A 14,493-nucleotide genomic window follows, 5' to 3' on the forward strand; every position below is an offset into this window, starting at 1 on the left:
TTGTAGGCAAGCAAACATTTAGATACAAGTATTTTATTCCTATCTGCAATCCCTCAAAGGGTCCACACACTGTATACACTTTTTTTTTTTTTTAATCTTGTAAAGACAGGATATCTCTACAATGCAGATGAAGGAGGCCTTTGATGTCACACAAATGTTACCTCTGGGCTAAACACACACAACACGGAAATTACTAAACAGAAACTTAGAGCTTTCAGTGCATTTACCATTTTTATTTCGTTATGCAGAAACATACATTCACCATGGGCTGTGATGCAGGTGACAGTGTAATGGAGAATATATCTTTTTGAAGGCTATTTATAACTAAACACTAAATAGTTTTAATTACAGTGGAAATTCTGTACAGTTTAAGGCTTGGCTCTGAACTAGGTTGTAAATGTGGACCAGATTTGGAAATAAAACACGTTTTCTTCAAGTAAAAGAAAAATCAATTTAAAAAACACAATGAAAAGGAAACAAAGAAAGAAAACAAAGCAACAGAAGCCCAACAGGTTCTCCGGGAGTGCAATGTCATAATATTGTAAACTAACAAAAATACAGGCTTTTCTTCCCAAAATAATGACAATTTACATAGTTGGGACTTGTTAGGGAACTCTGGAGAGCTTTCCGGATTGAACGCAGACCAAAGCGGACAGTAGGAAGAAATCACATTAATATGCTAAAATCAGTACTACCTTATAAGGAATTAAATTAGATACACAAAGCAAGATTGTAAGCGTTAAATATTTCCAGAGGGTCAGAGAGTCATTACTGTTTACGGATGAGAGTAATAAAATCGGATGAAACAAGTACAAGATTCAAGTTGTTTACTGAATAAACTCGGTTATTGGCACATCTAATCTGGGATAAATTTGACACACCAGACCTAGACAGCTTCTAGTATTTTAGGGTAATCTTCATTTATCTGTAAACAAAAGATCTGTCATCTAAGAAACTGCAATTTTCTTTAAGACTTTAATAATAATAAACTATGAAAGGCATGAATTGTTTATGTGTTACATGAGATCACGGTTTATATTGTTGGTTATGAACGTGCAGGTATAGCTGAAAACTTAGACATTTTGTGAAAATTAAAAATGCTGCTCTTTTGTAATTTTATCGTTGCTTCATGCAGTATCAGTTTAGTGATGCTGATTCAGATTGCTTTATTATGGGAAGATCTCTCTGCCAGTGTCTTTATTAATGGTCAAGGTCAATTCTTCTGGATTGAAATTTTCCACAGACAGATACAAGTCAGTTGGGTTAGAAGAGGGAACTCCATATAGGCTCTGGTTTTCCTAATGCTTTGCATGACCGGATTCATGTGCAAACTAAGTTATTCCTGTAGAAAAGAGATTTGATTCGTTACCCATTTGAAAACATCTGAAAATTTTTTTCAGATCCAAGTCACAAAAAAAGTATCTTGGAGGTTTAGAATGCTCTTTTTGACAAGATATCATGCTTAAGTAATTGATAATATCACTCAAGTGACTGAAGTTCACTGAAGAGAATCTTTTTTCTTTTTTTTTTTGTCTTCTAAAACGTATTAATTTAAATATAACGAGTGACTTTTATGTTTCAAGATATGCCACTCATTAATCTATGTTTCTTACACTAGTGTTAGAGAACTTACTTATTAAGTCTCTTAAACATTTTATCATACCACCAAGTGTGCAAGTAGCTCAACTGCTGCATTCAGCATTCAAAGCCCTCTTAGAAATGCTCACAGCCCCGTGAGCTCTTGTATGGCAGGTTAGTACGCATGACAAGTCTGTGCACACATGGACAATACAGTCTGCTCATGACACTGGCCAAACAGCTGCTGGAAAGGCAGGCGCGTCCTGGAGGACCACAAGACTGCATTTTTGCCTCCTCCTGAGACACAATGCTACGTTAGGGAGAAAAATCATCCCAAAGAATGCAGGAAATATAAGACATCCAAAAAGCAAGTGCATGCTCACGTTTCAAATTAAAAAACAAAACACCAAAGCATAAACCAGCTATAACCAAACACAGTTGAAAAGAAAGCTTACAATGGAATAGAGTTGCCATCAAAATGAGAAAGTGGTATATGTTATTCCCCTAGTATCTGGAACACACAAATTGAACCTCTCAGAACAAAGTTGGCTCAGTTCTGATACGGCCACATGGCAAGTGAAATCAAATTTGACATTTCAAATTTGGATAATGAAAAGAGTGCAGGGCATGGATTACGAGCGAACACCCATGAGACCACTTGAGCAAAGACTGCTTTTCCTTTGTCCTCTAACTGGCAGTACATGCAAAACCCCACAGGTATGGAACCTCCAAATGTGAGACAAATGGCACCCGCAAACCAATTCTCCATCCTCTTGGTAACCAGCCCTGCAAACGCCAGTGAGAGAAAAAAGGAGAGGAGGGGTCAGGCGAAGGGTGAGAGGGCAGTGCCCGTGCCACATGCCAGCCTAGGCAAGCCTGGAGAATCGGTGCCCCTCTTACCTCTGGTCAATCCTCTCCGTCTTCTGGTGTGATCTCTGTCTCTTTATGGACCACTACTTTGGTCACTGACATGTCAGGGTGCTGCTCTTTGGCCTCTTTAATTGCCTGAGCCAGCGCCTATCCCCGGGAAATCACAGAAGGGCGAAAACAGAAAGGAGGTGGAACATGCATGATCAGTAGCAAGGTGGAGACTTACAAGCTAGATCTATATTCACAATTTACAAATGAGGAACGATGATTACAAAAGGGATCGTAAATCATATATCGAAAAATTAATTCAGAACATTTTTTAGAATCCATGCTGGACTAGAAGAATTGCACTGGGAATCAGAGGGCCCATAGGTTTTTCTCTGTTTCTCTGCCCGGGTATTTATTGTCTCACACATACTACCTGGTCATGGTCGATGTCTGCATCTCCTGTGATGACTATTCGCTTTTCAATTCTTGTCTCAGAAATGCCTCCTTTCACAGTCTGAAAGCAACAAAGAAAAGCTTTATGAACTTACTCCCCAGGAGAAACAATCAGTGTGTGATGGGGGTCAGTAGAAGAAGAAAATGGTGACCGAGTGTTAAGTAGCATCATTCAATCTTCAAGAACTGAAGTAGAATTCTGCAGCAGTTATTTAACATTTTTAATTTCAGAAGTGACACCAGAGTTGAGTCCTTTGGGTTTGGATGGCCGGTGTTGCTGGAACACCCACCGCATGCCAAGTGCTAGACAAGGTGTTAAGCACAGGAGATCAGAATGTATATTTCTAAACAGAAACTCGCACGTAAGGACAAGTGCATCATAGACACAGAAGTTATGAAAGCTTTTCTTGGAGCTTTGGTGGCATCCTGATAGTGGGGCCACTATGTGCTTGTGCAGCCGCCCTGTAAGAAGCTCTGAACGAGCCCCTTTCTCCAGCTCTCAGGGAACCCCTGGGGCTTCGTGCCCCACTTACTTTGGTGATGTGGGTGGTGGTGGTGGTGCTGGTGGTTTCGGATGTGATCGTCTGTGCGCTCATCAGCACACCCGGCTCCAGATCTGTCCCGGGATCGACCTAAGCAAGCACAGGGACAGACACCTCATCCAGGTGCTTATGTTTCCTATGTTACTTAAGGCATTACAGTGATTTGTTTCATTATCTCCCACACTGCGCTGTTCAATCAGCACCTGGGAGCTGCCGCCAAGAGTGACAGCCAAGCACAACCAGAGTTAACTGTCATTTAAAAAACCAGGGTTTTAGAAATGTGAGCAGTGGATGCTTGAGTATTTTCCCTCCTCTATGGCTAGGGAGATAGGTTTCTGCACCTTTTTCTAGATTTCGAGGTACATGAAGACTTGGTGAAGTCACCTGCTGTTCCACAATCGGTAATAAAATTACGATTCCTGCATCGCTTTTGATAGACACAATCTGGCTGCCGGATCCTCTAAGTCTTGTGAATTAAGTATCATGTACTTATATTAATATGCAAATGCCTTAAGCCATAAAAGGGGTAAAATAAAATGCCCGGGCTCTGGTCTTCATAGATTGTCTTACCTGGGATGACTCATATGTGATGGTTTTTGTCTCAGTGTGCACGACTGGCACCTCCTTGGTAGAAATTTCTAGCTTTACTCCTCCTGGAGAAACACTGCCAAAACTTACGGTTTCTGTTTTCACAGTTGATGACTGTGCCGATGGGAAGAAAGTAGAGTGGCTATTATAGTTTGCACAAACACACAGTTTTGTTTTTTTCCCCTTTCCTTTTTGGTGGTTGTAAGCACAGGTCAGTATGAAATAAATGTTTATGCAGGAAGTTGGAGACCGAGGCATGCAACATATGTATGTCAGTCTCCCAGAATTCCATAACATTTTTTATATGGACTGTTTTGGGTAAAGGAAAACATTCTGAAGAAAATAGTAATGATAAAAAACTATAAATAAGCCTTCTTTGTAATAAATTATTAGAAGAAACAAGTAATAAGACATTAACCCCCCAAATACTTTAGAGATCTCAATAAAAGAGAATGGTGACTGAAGTTCTGGCATCGGGTACTTGAACAGGCATGGTTTGGGGTCTTTTTGGATAAGTACATTGATCAGAAATAAATTTATCAACTTTTCTAATAACTCAGCCAACCATGCATTCCCAGGGGTTACTGCCAATTACAATAATTTCAGTGAGAGCAGACACCATTTTCTGGATCATCAGGAGATGTGTTTGCATGTGACCCAAAAGCTGGACACAGGCACCGAGGCCCCTAACTGCTGTGCAGGAAGGAAATAAGAGGAGACACAAATCGCACAAGGAAAAGGTGGAACATTAACTTTAGCTCCACCTGTACGCTGATCTAAACTTCCAGGCACCCTGTATCAGTTTTACTTTAGTGCTAAAAGTAACAATAACGACCAGTTACCTCAAAATGAGGTTTTTGTTCCAAAGTTTCAGCAACGTGGACGGCTGTACTCTGCTCCTCTTGCCGCTCACGGGAGGCAGCGACTGTCTCCACCTGCTCCAGGACGGCTTTCTCGGCCTCCTCCCCTCTTTCCTCCTTGGCCCCCTCGGTCAGAGCGGGGCCCTCCTTCCCTCTGACGCCGGAAGCATCCACCGGCGTGGGCTGCGCGGCCTCCACGTCGTCCGCAGCCATGTAGGACGCGTCCCCGCTCGCGTGTACCTTCATCACGCGCCGCTCCTCCACCAGCACGGTCTCCTGCACCACCTTCTCGGCGCTCAGCGGCTGCTGGTGCGACGCGGGCTCTGCCTCTGTGACACTGGACTCTGTCTTGGTTTCCACTTTCTGCATAGGAGAAGATTGTGGCATCAGTGTGACTTTCCATAAACCAAAGGTCGCAACATAACGGAAGCCGCTACTAGACAGGATGCCTAAAGCCAGCGTCAACCAGAAATGCCGACGGAAAATACAAATTAGCTTTCATTCCTCCTGCTAGGATCTTTGATGCTTGCCCCAGATGCACATGCTTGAACCTATGCTGCCACTGCGGGATAGCAGCAAAACACAATGCAGCCTAAAATGCAATTTTTTTTAAGGGAAAGCGCTGTAGCACATTCACATCGGTTTTGGTTGCTTTCTTAGACCCAAGTGGTGAGATAAAATGCTTTTATAGTAAAAATTAAATGCTGTGAAAATTTCTCAGCATGCTTGCCTCTGGAATATCTGAAGTACACCCTTGAGATGGAGCTAAAGGCACATGACAGATACACCAGGCAGGCACGAAGGACAACAACTGAAGACACGTTTTAGGGGTTAAAGGCAAAGCCACTTGGATGTCACACACACACACACACACACACACACACACACACACACGCATCCAAAAAGTTATAAGGAAATGCAAATCAGCGCATTCAGAAACATAAAGGACAGAACCTGAACCCAGCTTTGAGAAGTAGAAGCAACCCCTCCTATGAATTCTGTTGGTTTTCGCGCAGACTCTAATAAACTGAAGATTTCAGAGCCATCCATGAGTTTTTCGCCAGAAGACTGCTTAGTCTGAGTGAACAAAGAAAGGCAGAGTCAAGCACGAGAGAGAGACAAACGCAGGCACGTACACACTCACAGCTTGTTAGACAACCGTAGGCAGAGGAAGAAGGGAGGAGGAATGAAGGAACCTCGGATACAGAGTTTGGAAACAGAAAAGAATGGGAAATAAAATAGCAAACTGGGGTGACCAGGCGCTGTCATTTGGTAAAGCAGAGAGTTATCAGGGTCGGGGTGGCGCCGATTTAAGCAGATGTTTTCCTTCATTGCAAGCCACAGCAGCACTACCACATCTTGGGGGTGGGGAGCTGGAAATAAAATGGAAAGTGTTTGAATGCTGACTTTGCGCTGCGGTACTGATTTAACCATGAAAAAAACCAAAAAGCTGGGTTGGCTGGCTCTGAACATAAAGCCAAGCAGCAAGAGAGACGGAAGGGTTTGGGGTGGAAGGGCACTGCCTCAAGGGCCGCCATGCTGGAATCGTAAACTGTGGCCTGAATGAGCGCCACTGGTTACCACTACTTGGGACGCCGACGACTCAGTAACGTAATGTGCAATGGCGACGGTCAAGGCCGGCTCCTGGGAGTATCTCCATTCGGACAGGCTCTTCCTTCGGGGCCCAAAGAGTCCCACTTTTAAGACCTCACTCTCTGGCACTTGCTCCTTTTTACCAAACCGTCCACTTTCTGGGCCAGGGTGGACAGCTGCATCCTTCCCCAGCGCGGGGACCCTCTGGAGGTCGTCTTCGGGACTCTGCCGTCGAGACTCGGCTTCCTTGATGGGAGCTAGGGATTCTGACAATTTCCGCTTTGGTGTCTGGACCTCAGGTCCTCTCTTGGGTTTCTCATCTGCAAGGGCTTCCAGGACCTTGTATTCTGCCAGAACAGGAGCCATCTTCGCTGACTCTGATATTCCTCTCTCCATTTTCTGAAGAGCTTCCAGAGTGGAGGGCGACACCACTCTCTCCCCCTCTTTAGCTTTCCCGGTCATAGTGACAATTCTTCCAGAGACAGTGTCGTAGGATTTTCCTAGAGTGTATATTTTCTGTTTGCTATCTTCTTTAAGTTGCATGTCTCGAGCCAAGTCATCGAAGCTATCCATTGTAATGGCACCAGATTTTAACAGGTCAGGCGGGAGGTCACCAGTTCTACTGCTCACTGTCACCACCTTGTAAGTCACAATCTTTTTCGAATCACCATCAACTATCTCAGTGGGTATTTTGTCTACAATAACCCAATCCTCTGTGCCCTATATTTGAAATATAAAAGCTAAATTAGAAATTCTGATGGTATCTCATTTCTAAAATAAGAATCCTTTAAGAAAATCAGGGCAAGGGCTACACACAGGTCTGTGATGGGACTGCAAAGGCCTGGTGTTATTAACTAATAATTATGACTGCAATCTCTTCTCTGATACTTGCAAACTATGACCTTCAACTTGGAATACATCCTGCAGGTACAGCTGAAATTTCAGATTTCTTTAAATAGGAACATACTTTGGTAGTAAATTTTGCAAGAGATATATTTGCTCTTATGACAAAATTCTAACTATTTTATACTTCAAGTTCAAATAACGTTATTGAAGTTGTACAAGTTACCTGGCTTCACTTGTGTGGACACGAAAGGACAGTTTTCTACATTAAATATACTACTTCTTATACTGTTGTTCTCACAAAGAACTTGCCAACATTCTACAAATTTCTGCAAATACCATTTCCCATATTTATAAATTGTACTTCCTTATACAGGGAAATGAATCCACTATAGCACTTACTATCCAATAAATACTGAGTGTGCCTGTGTCCAGGTCATTGTAATGACATTTCCCACTGACAGGACACGGTGGGAGCCTCTTATGCACAGGCCATAGTGATCTGTACAGAGTTCCAACCTCATTTACAACCAGAGTTCACTGTCGCAGTCATTTCTTGCCATCTTCCTTAGTGTTAGTTCCAATGAGGCAGAAAAAAGGCAAGTTAAGAAATCTCTGTATTTGGAGAGGCCCGACAGGACGTGACCAGCTGGGTGACTGGCCTGACAGGTTACAGAAGGAAGAGAGAGCAAACCAGGAGCAGGTGAGCACCTTAGTTTACATTTTAAACTAGGATATTTTCTACTTTTGTGTTTATCATAGCCTGAAAACTCGAATCTAGAAATATGTGTGCCTGAAGGAAAATGGTTTCAGATTATCTACATGCTGGTGTTGGATTAAATGAAATAAATTGAAAATTAACCTCTAGGGTCGATGGGACAGTTTTCTGGAAAATTATTTGACGAGAAGTAACCATAGCGTCAGCAGAGTCGCCTTCCTGCATTTTCTTTATCACACTCGGCTAGTGGGAAAACCAATAAAATTTTAGAACTTTCGAAATCAATCAATGTCATCTAAATCAGCACCGCTCTATGAGTAAAAACAGGCAGTAGAAAGTTTCAGTAAGATTATTGTGAAAGTACAATCATAAAGCTCCAGTAACAGCATACAGATAAAATCACCTCCGAGTAGAAGCCACAGAGAAATGACGCACAACTGATTAATGAAATATTAAGAAAATTCCATTTTCCCTTCCCCAGAATCTAAGTCAAAATTACATACCCACCTCAGTATCAAATAAGATAAATTTAAAAAGGAAAATAAAAACAAAGGACATTTCAATGACACTGAATTCTGAAGAGCAATTGCTTTTAGAAGATCCTTTATGTGTGTTCTTTACCTGAGACTCAAGAAATGGAGAGCTTCCCTGGTGCAAAAATATAACTTTTTCAGAAATCTCTCTTTCTTCTTTGGTCTGTTTAAATAAAGGGGGTTGGGTTGGAGAAGAGGAAGCAGACAGTTTCCAAAAAGGCAAGTTAGGAAGAGAGTTCTTTTATTGTAATATATATATGTATATATGCACTCATAATATTCATTCATTTTTTTCCTGAAGTAAATTATTGTTTATTAATTTGAAAAACAGTCTGAAATAACCTCAAAAATTAATAATTATTTCCAAAGATTATTTTCAGAAACTTTGGTGTTTATATGACTCAAAGCATTTTTCGTTTCTATAAACACAGAACATGTAAGAACAATCTAAAGGGCTTCTTAGCGTTTGAGCCATGTTTATGCCCCTATTAAAAAGTGAGTATTAAAAGAAAATGTTAAGAAATTTTTAAAAATTCAAGTTAGGTTTCAGTCCTGAGTTCTATTTCTGAACAAGTATTTGATGATATTCATCATTCGTGTGCTGCCTGTTCAGAGTAATGACATAACACAAGTTCACTGCGTCAGCCACGCATCTGAATAAACCCAGTTATACTTAGATTGATTTCTTTATTGTCCCACAAATACACAAAAAATACTCAAGGTTATCGTCAATTTCAAAATATCTTAGTGAAAAATTAAGTATATCAAATCATATTGTTCTTTAACATATATAATTAAGAAATATTAGGGTAAATATTTCATGTTAGGAACTAGTTTTTTTACTTTTTAACTACTTGTTATTCCTTTCTTTGGTATGAAATAGGCATAATTCTGGTGGCGATACCTTAGCTACCAAGCCCAGCTCTGCAGAGCGTGTAGCTTTACACAGAGACACAAAGGATATTGTGGAAGATTAAATAATCATGGAAACTTCAGTTTCTAGAAGAATGGAAGTCTTTAAATAAACCTATTGTTGTGAACCATATAATTTTATGAGAACTACTTAAAATTCCCATTTGTCTACAAATCTATCAATACTAGATTTAATCATTTGCTTGTAAGAGGTTGTAGGGAACATTTGGAACATTCTCCTGCAGGACCTACTCACAGATTTTGATAATATCATTCTCATTCTCATATGACCCTGTCTAATAAGATACAAATAAGCCATTTTCAAAGGAGGAAAAAAAAAATCCCCGTTCTGTTGCATTTTGGAGGATGGTATTGGAAATGATAAAATGTACCATGTGGAATCATTAAATGTGGATTTTTGTTTTACTTTCAATCATAGCCTCTTTTTTTCAAACATAAATGAGAAGAGGAAGGAAAGGTCAAAATTATAGGTACTTTTCAGAATAAATACTGCCAGGCCTCTAATTATAATCACTGAACTAAATATTATTTCTTAGATAAAAAGCCTAACAAAAAGCCCCAGAAGAACAGTAGTTTTCAGCATATTCTGTGGTCTGAAACCAACTAATTTAAAAAATGTCTATGTCTTATAATTGAAAATGTCAACCCTGTCTACATTTGGCATTGCATCTGTCCAATAACAGACACAGACAGGTAGCATAAGGGGACAGATTTTAGAATTAAATTCTATATATGGCTAACCTCCCAACCCAGTTAGTTCAGCTAGTAGAAAAGTGAACTGGTACTAATAAAGAAAAAGTGATAATCTAAAAAATATTTTATTAGGGTTTAGAATAGAATTGGATGTATACTCCAACTGTTTCATCTCTATACCATATTTAGGAAACCCTATGACTGGCATGTAAAATTCACAAAAGTGTCAATCACTCTTGAGTGATTAAGGGTTTCTACAAATAAATTTTAGGAAATAGGCAAATTTGCAAATAAATACAGAATTTGCATATAATGGGAATTGACTATACTAATTGTCTAGCTCAATGAATTATTATACAATGACTATGCCCATAAAACTACTGCTCATGTAAAAGAGAGGACAATATTGGCACAGTGTAAGTACTGGTAGGTATTGCTTTTTGACTGAAATTTGGAAACCTTTGGAATTCAAATAACCCACTAAGGAAAATACCCCTAACATGGACAAGGCTTAGGTGTATCATAAAAGGCTGTCACGGGAAATGTTTGTGGACAGAGGATGTATTTGGAAGCCTATACATATCATGTGCCTACCTCTTCTCTGTTTGGTGGGCCTCGTATGTGGGTTTGTCTATTTTCTAAAGTCAGTGAGGATTGGATATTATCTGCCACTTTGGGGCATCCTTGCTACTTGTCTCCTATTAACTCAAATATCTGAAACTTGAAACCATTGGCAATCAAATTTCCATTTTGTATAGAAAACACACATAAAAATCTCAGAATATAATCATCATTATTAGCTCATTATATATAATTCTAACTCTAATTTTCTTCGAATTATTCATAAATTGTTAGCATTTTACAGAAATAACAATTACTATTATAATAACAATTCAACTACTATAGAAAAAACAAAATAAAGAAAAAAAGATGGTCACATTAAAAATCGGAGATCATTAGATTGTTTTCTTTTTCAAAATACCATTTTATCACTGAGACTTAAAAAAAAAATGTAAAATCAAAACCAACTAAGGTTGGGGTCATAAATTTGGTGTCACTGAATCTAAGTTTTCTGATTCTGACACAAATAATATTACTTTATTTGCGATGTCAATTAAAAAAGTTAAATTAAATATTTACATTTAGAAATAACCGGACTTCCTTCTAAACTGGTTGATTACTGTTTAATTAAAGTGGGCTATATTAAAAAATAGGGTGATATCAAATTAGCAATTTACTTTTAAAAAATACAAATCTTTTGGTTATATGTTTGTAAACCAATAGGCTTTGTATATGCCTAGCTGGGTGGATAAAATTATCTTTCGTGCTTTTCACACGATAACAGATGCCATAATTTTAATATAGAAATTGGCAATACAGAGCACAAGAACCTTCTCATTTGTTCTTAATTCTTAAGACCGTCTACGGGGTCCTCAACTGGAGTAGAAGCTTGGACGTCATGGATGACCACGAGTCCTGGGGCAGAGCAGACGGGACCGGAGAGGGCACTCTGCCCAGCCCTGCCGCCGAGGGGAGTGTGGCGCCCTAACTGCCTCGCTCCCCTGGGACTTGAAGCTCCTCAGAGCTGCTATCCAAAGCACCTCTGATAACCAGGGTTAATCTGCCTGTTTCTAAGAAGTTTTTCTTTCTATCTAGTCAAGCTCTGTCCGCAATGTCCCCTGTCCATGGTGGCGATGGAGCGCTGCAGGACCCCACAACTCTGCAGACACTTGGAAGCAGATACTAAGCAGCCTTTGGTCTCCTCCACTCTAAATAACCAAACTGCTTTGCTCTTCTGCAGAGGATATGTTTCTAGCCATATTAAAAAATCCTTTCTTGGTCTTTCCCAGTTTTTCTGTACTAACACAGAAAAGGGATGCAAGGAAAGTTCAGTATATTCAATATATCACCTCCTTAAATTATTAATGTCCTTGGGGTTCATCAAATGTCATTCTCTAAGAGTCAGGATTTAATAGAAGTAAAAGAATTATTTTACTAGGCTAAAGCCTAGACTTTTAAGTCCCCTTGTTTATTAGCACAGCTTTAACTTCTCTAAGCTATTACTAGACTTTCATTCAAAGTGGCTGCCACCTACCATTTTCTTAAATAACAGCATGGGAAGAGAGGCTTGACTTTTTTTTTGTTTTGTTTTTGGTGGTTATTTATTTTGAGTTTTTGTGACTTAACCCAGTATCTGACATCTTTAGAGCCAGCACATTATTTCCAAAAGAGATGGTAGAAACAGCGTAAGCCAAACTCGACCAAATACAATAAAATTTATGAAAGCATAACTGATAAGTGGTGTTCTTAATAAAGCAACTATTACATTTAAATCAATCTGAATGTGAAATTTGTTTCTTAAAACTCAGTAATTTGGATGGAACTGGTATTTAATGGTATAGGAATACTCTGATATTTGTACTTTTCATTTTTTCTGCATAAAAGGTCCTTTGAAAGTAACTGAAATGGATATATACAGGCATATAACTCTTCTCTCTTTAGCTGGGATTGGAATTGTCATAAACATGGTGATGGTGAGATCTTGGTCACTTTTCATAAACAGCTTTCAAAGGAGGTTTAGAAAATTATCAACAATGAGTGCAATTCGATTCTTATTTTTAATGCAAGGACTTAAGCACTGCATATAGACCACTGTTTAAGGGACTTTTCTCCCACAAAAGCCTATGTTTTAATTTTCTATTCTGTTTCAGCTTCTTGAACAAATATCTCACAATAAAGGGGTCTTCATAAAAAAGGAAGTTAATCGATACAATGCTAAAAGGATGCAGTTTTCAAAAACTAGTTCTTTTGAAAGAGAGATAAAGCAACATGATGTCTAATAGCAGACAGTCAAATTAGCACTATAGCAATTTGTGGGCCCCACACAATGGGAGCCCTGCGGTAACACCAGCTGAATACTCACGTTCCCTGGCTGCACATTTAAAGAGAGCTTTCCCATATGAAAGAGCCATACTTAAAAAGAAATTTCTGGCCACTATAAAAAATCAGTTAAAAACTGATTATTAATCTACTATAAATAAAAATACTCATTATACCAATAAAATACTCATTATACCAATAAAAGCCCGGTGTAGTATCTCAGAGTAAAACTTTCCTGAAATACTATCAACTTCAGATCTCCATTTAGTCAAACGTTAGATAATCACAACAGGGCCTCATCTTGCAATTGATGAGAAATATACATGAGTTTTCCAGGGCGTTTCTCAAAGCAGAAGAAGAAAGTATATTCAGAAAAAGTGTCACTTTGTGAAGATAGTACCTCGGTTTTTCCTAGCTATAAAATCTAGGTTGATGGTCAGAATTAGCTGATTTGCACTGTTGTGGCTATGGCTCCCTGGTCACTCTAAGGCCCAGCTGATGCCGTCACTCACTCCTCACCACTCAGTCGTTTTACTCTCCAGCTGTCCTGTGGAGTACTGAGCATCTCGGTTCAGGTTATACATAAACAAGAGGAGAGATTTGCCACTCACAAGCACGCCAAATCCTTGTCCCAGATCCACACCCTGTGGAGAAGCGAAGCTAGTGAGCAGAACCAAGTCCAGCTAAAAGCCTGTCTACTGACCTCTTCAGGTACGAGCGGTTCGATCATGGGAGCCTCCTCCTGCCTGGCAGCCAGCCGCACTGGGGAGGTAGAAAGCCTCTTTTCCCATTCATTCGTGATGGCAGTGTCTGTTGAAGTTTCTAAGAAGGTTCTTTTCAGCTCACTAATGTTGGTTTGATGTTTCATCAGGTCATCTTGAGTTTTTTCTAGCTCCTATATCCAGAACATACAAAATCCAACAGTCAATGTATTTGTATTTGTATTCCTTTCAGCTGTTTTTATTTTATTTTATTTTTTAACATAATGTCAATCTTATTAGTAGTCAAAATAAAACAGAATTTTGATCAGGGCTCATGGCACTACCACAAACACTCTGGTGAAAATGTGATTTTCCATGGAAAAGAAAGGGGGAAAAAAATCTAGTTCACACAAGCATAAATACCAAAAGAATTTTAGAAGGTAAACTGTAAAGAGTGTAATTCACATGTAACCAAAGAGAATTAAAATAAATATACACACAGGAAAAGGGATCTATATCTAGGAGAGAATAAAAAATCAGAATAAGCTGAGAAGTCATCCCACTTATGGACAGGTGAGCACACAGTGCATGCATCATGGTATGAGCCCACATGTATTCCACTAAAAGAAAAACAACACACACAAACATGCACTGGTATATACCAATACCAACCTCTAACATAAGATTACTATGTTTGACATACACATTTTCACCCTTTAT

At 39.4% G+C, this 14,493-nt stretch overlaps 1 protein-coding gene across 1 annotated transcript in view; it reads right to left on the minus strand.

The window, feature by feature from the left end:
• Positions 1-1,245: 1,245 nt before the first annotated feature.
• EPB41L3 (erythrocyte membrane protein band 4.1 like 3) overlaps positions 1,246-14,493 on the minus strand; it is a 140,602-nt gene continuing 127,354 nt past the window's right edge. Inside the window, exons 16-23 of the mRNA XM_069468543.1 lie at positions 13,776-13,967; positions 5,834-5,956; positions 4,862-5,242; positions 4,002-4,133; positions 3,423-3,521; positions 2,870-2,950; positions 2,479-2,595; positions 1,246-1,342 (exon numbers count right to left, since the gene is read on the minus strand). Of these exons, the coding sequence (XP_069324644.1) occupies positions 2,485-2,595; positions 2,870-2,950; positions 3,423-3,521; positions 4,002-4,133; positions 4,862-5,242; positions 5,834-5,956; positions 13,776-13,967 (1,119 nt within the window). The 3' untranslated portion in view covers positions 1,246-1,342; positions 2,479-2,484. The remainder of the gene's footprint in view (positions 1,343-2,478; positions 2,596-2,869; positions 2,951-3,422; positions 3,522-4,001; positions 4,134-4,861; positions 5,243-5,833; positions 5,957-13,775; positions 13,968-14,493) is intronic.

This window comes from Eulemur rufifrons, chromosome 5, assembly GCF_041146395.1.
Source record: "Eulemur rufifrons isolate Redbay chromosome 5, OSU_ERuf_1, whole genome shotgun sequence".
Taxonomy (NCBI): domain Eukaryota; kingdom Metazoa; phylum Chordata; class Mammalia; order Primates; family Lemuridae; genus Eulemur; species Eulemur rufifrons.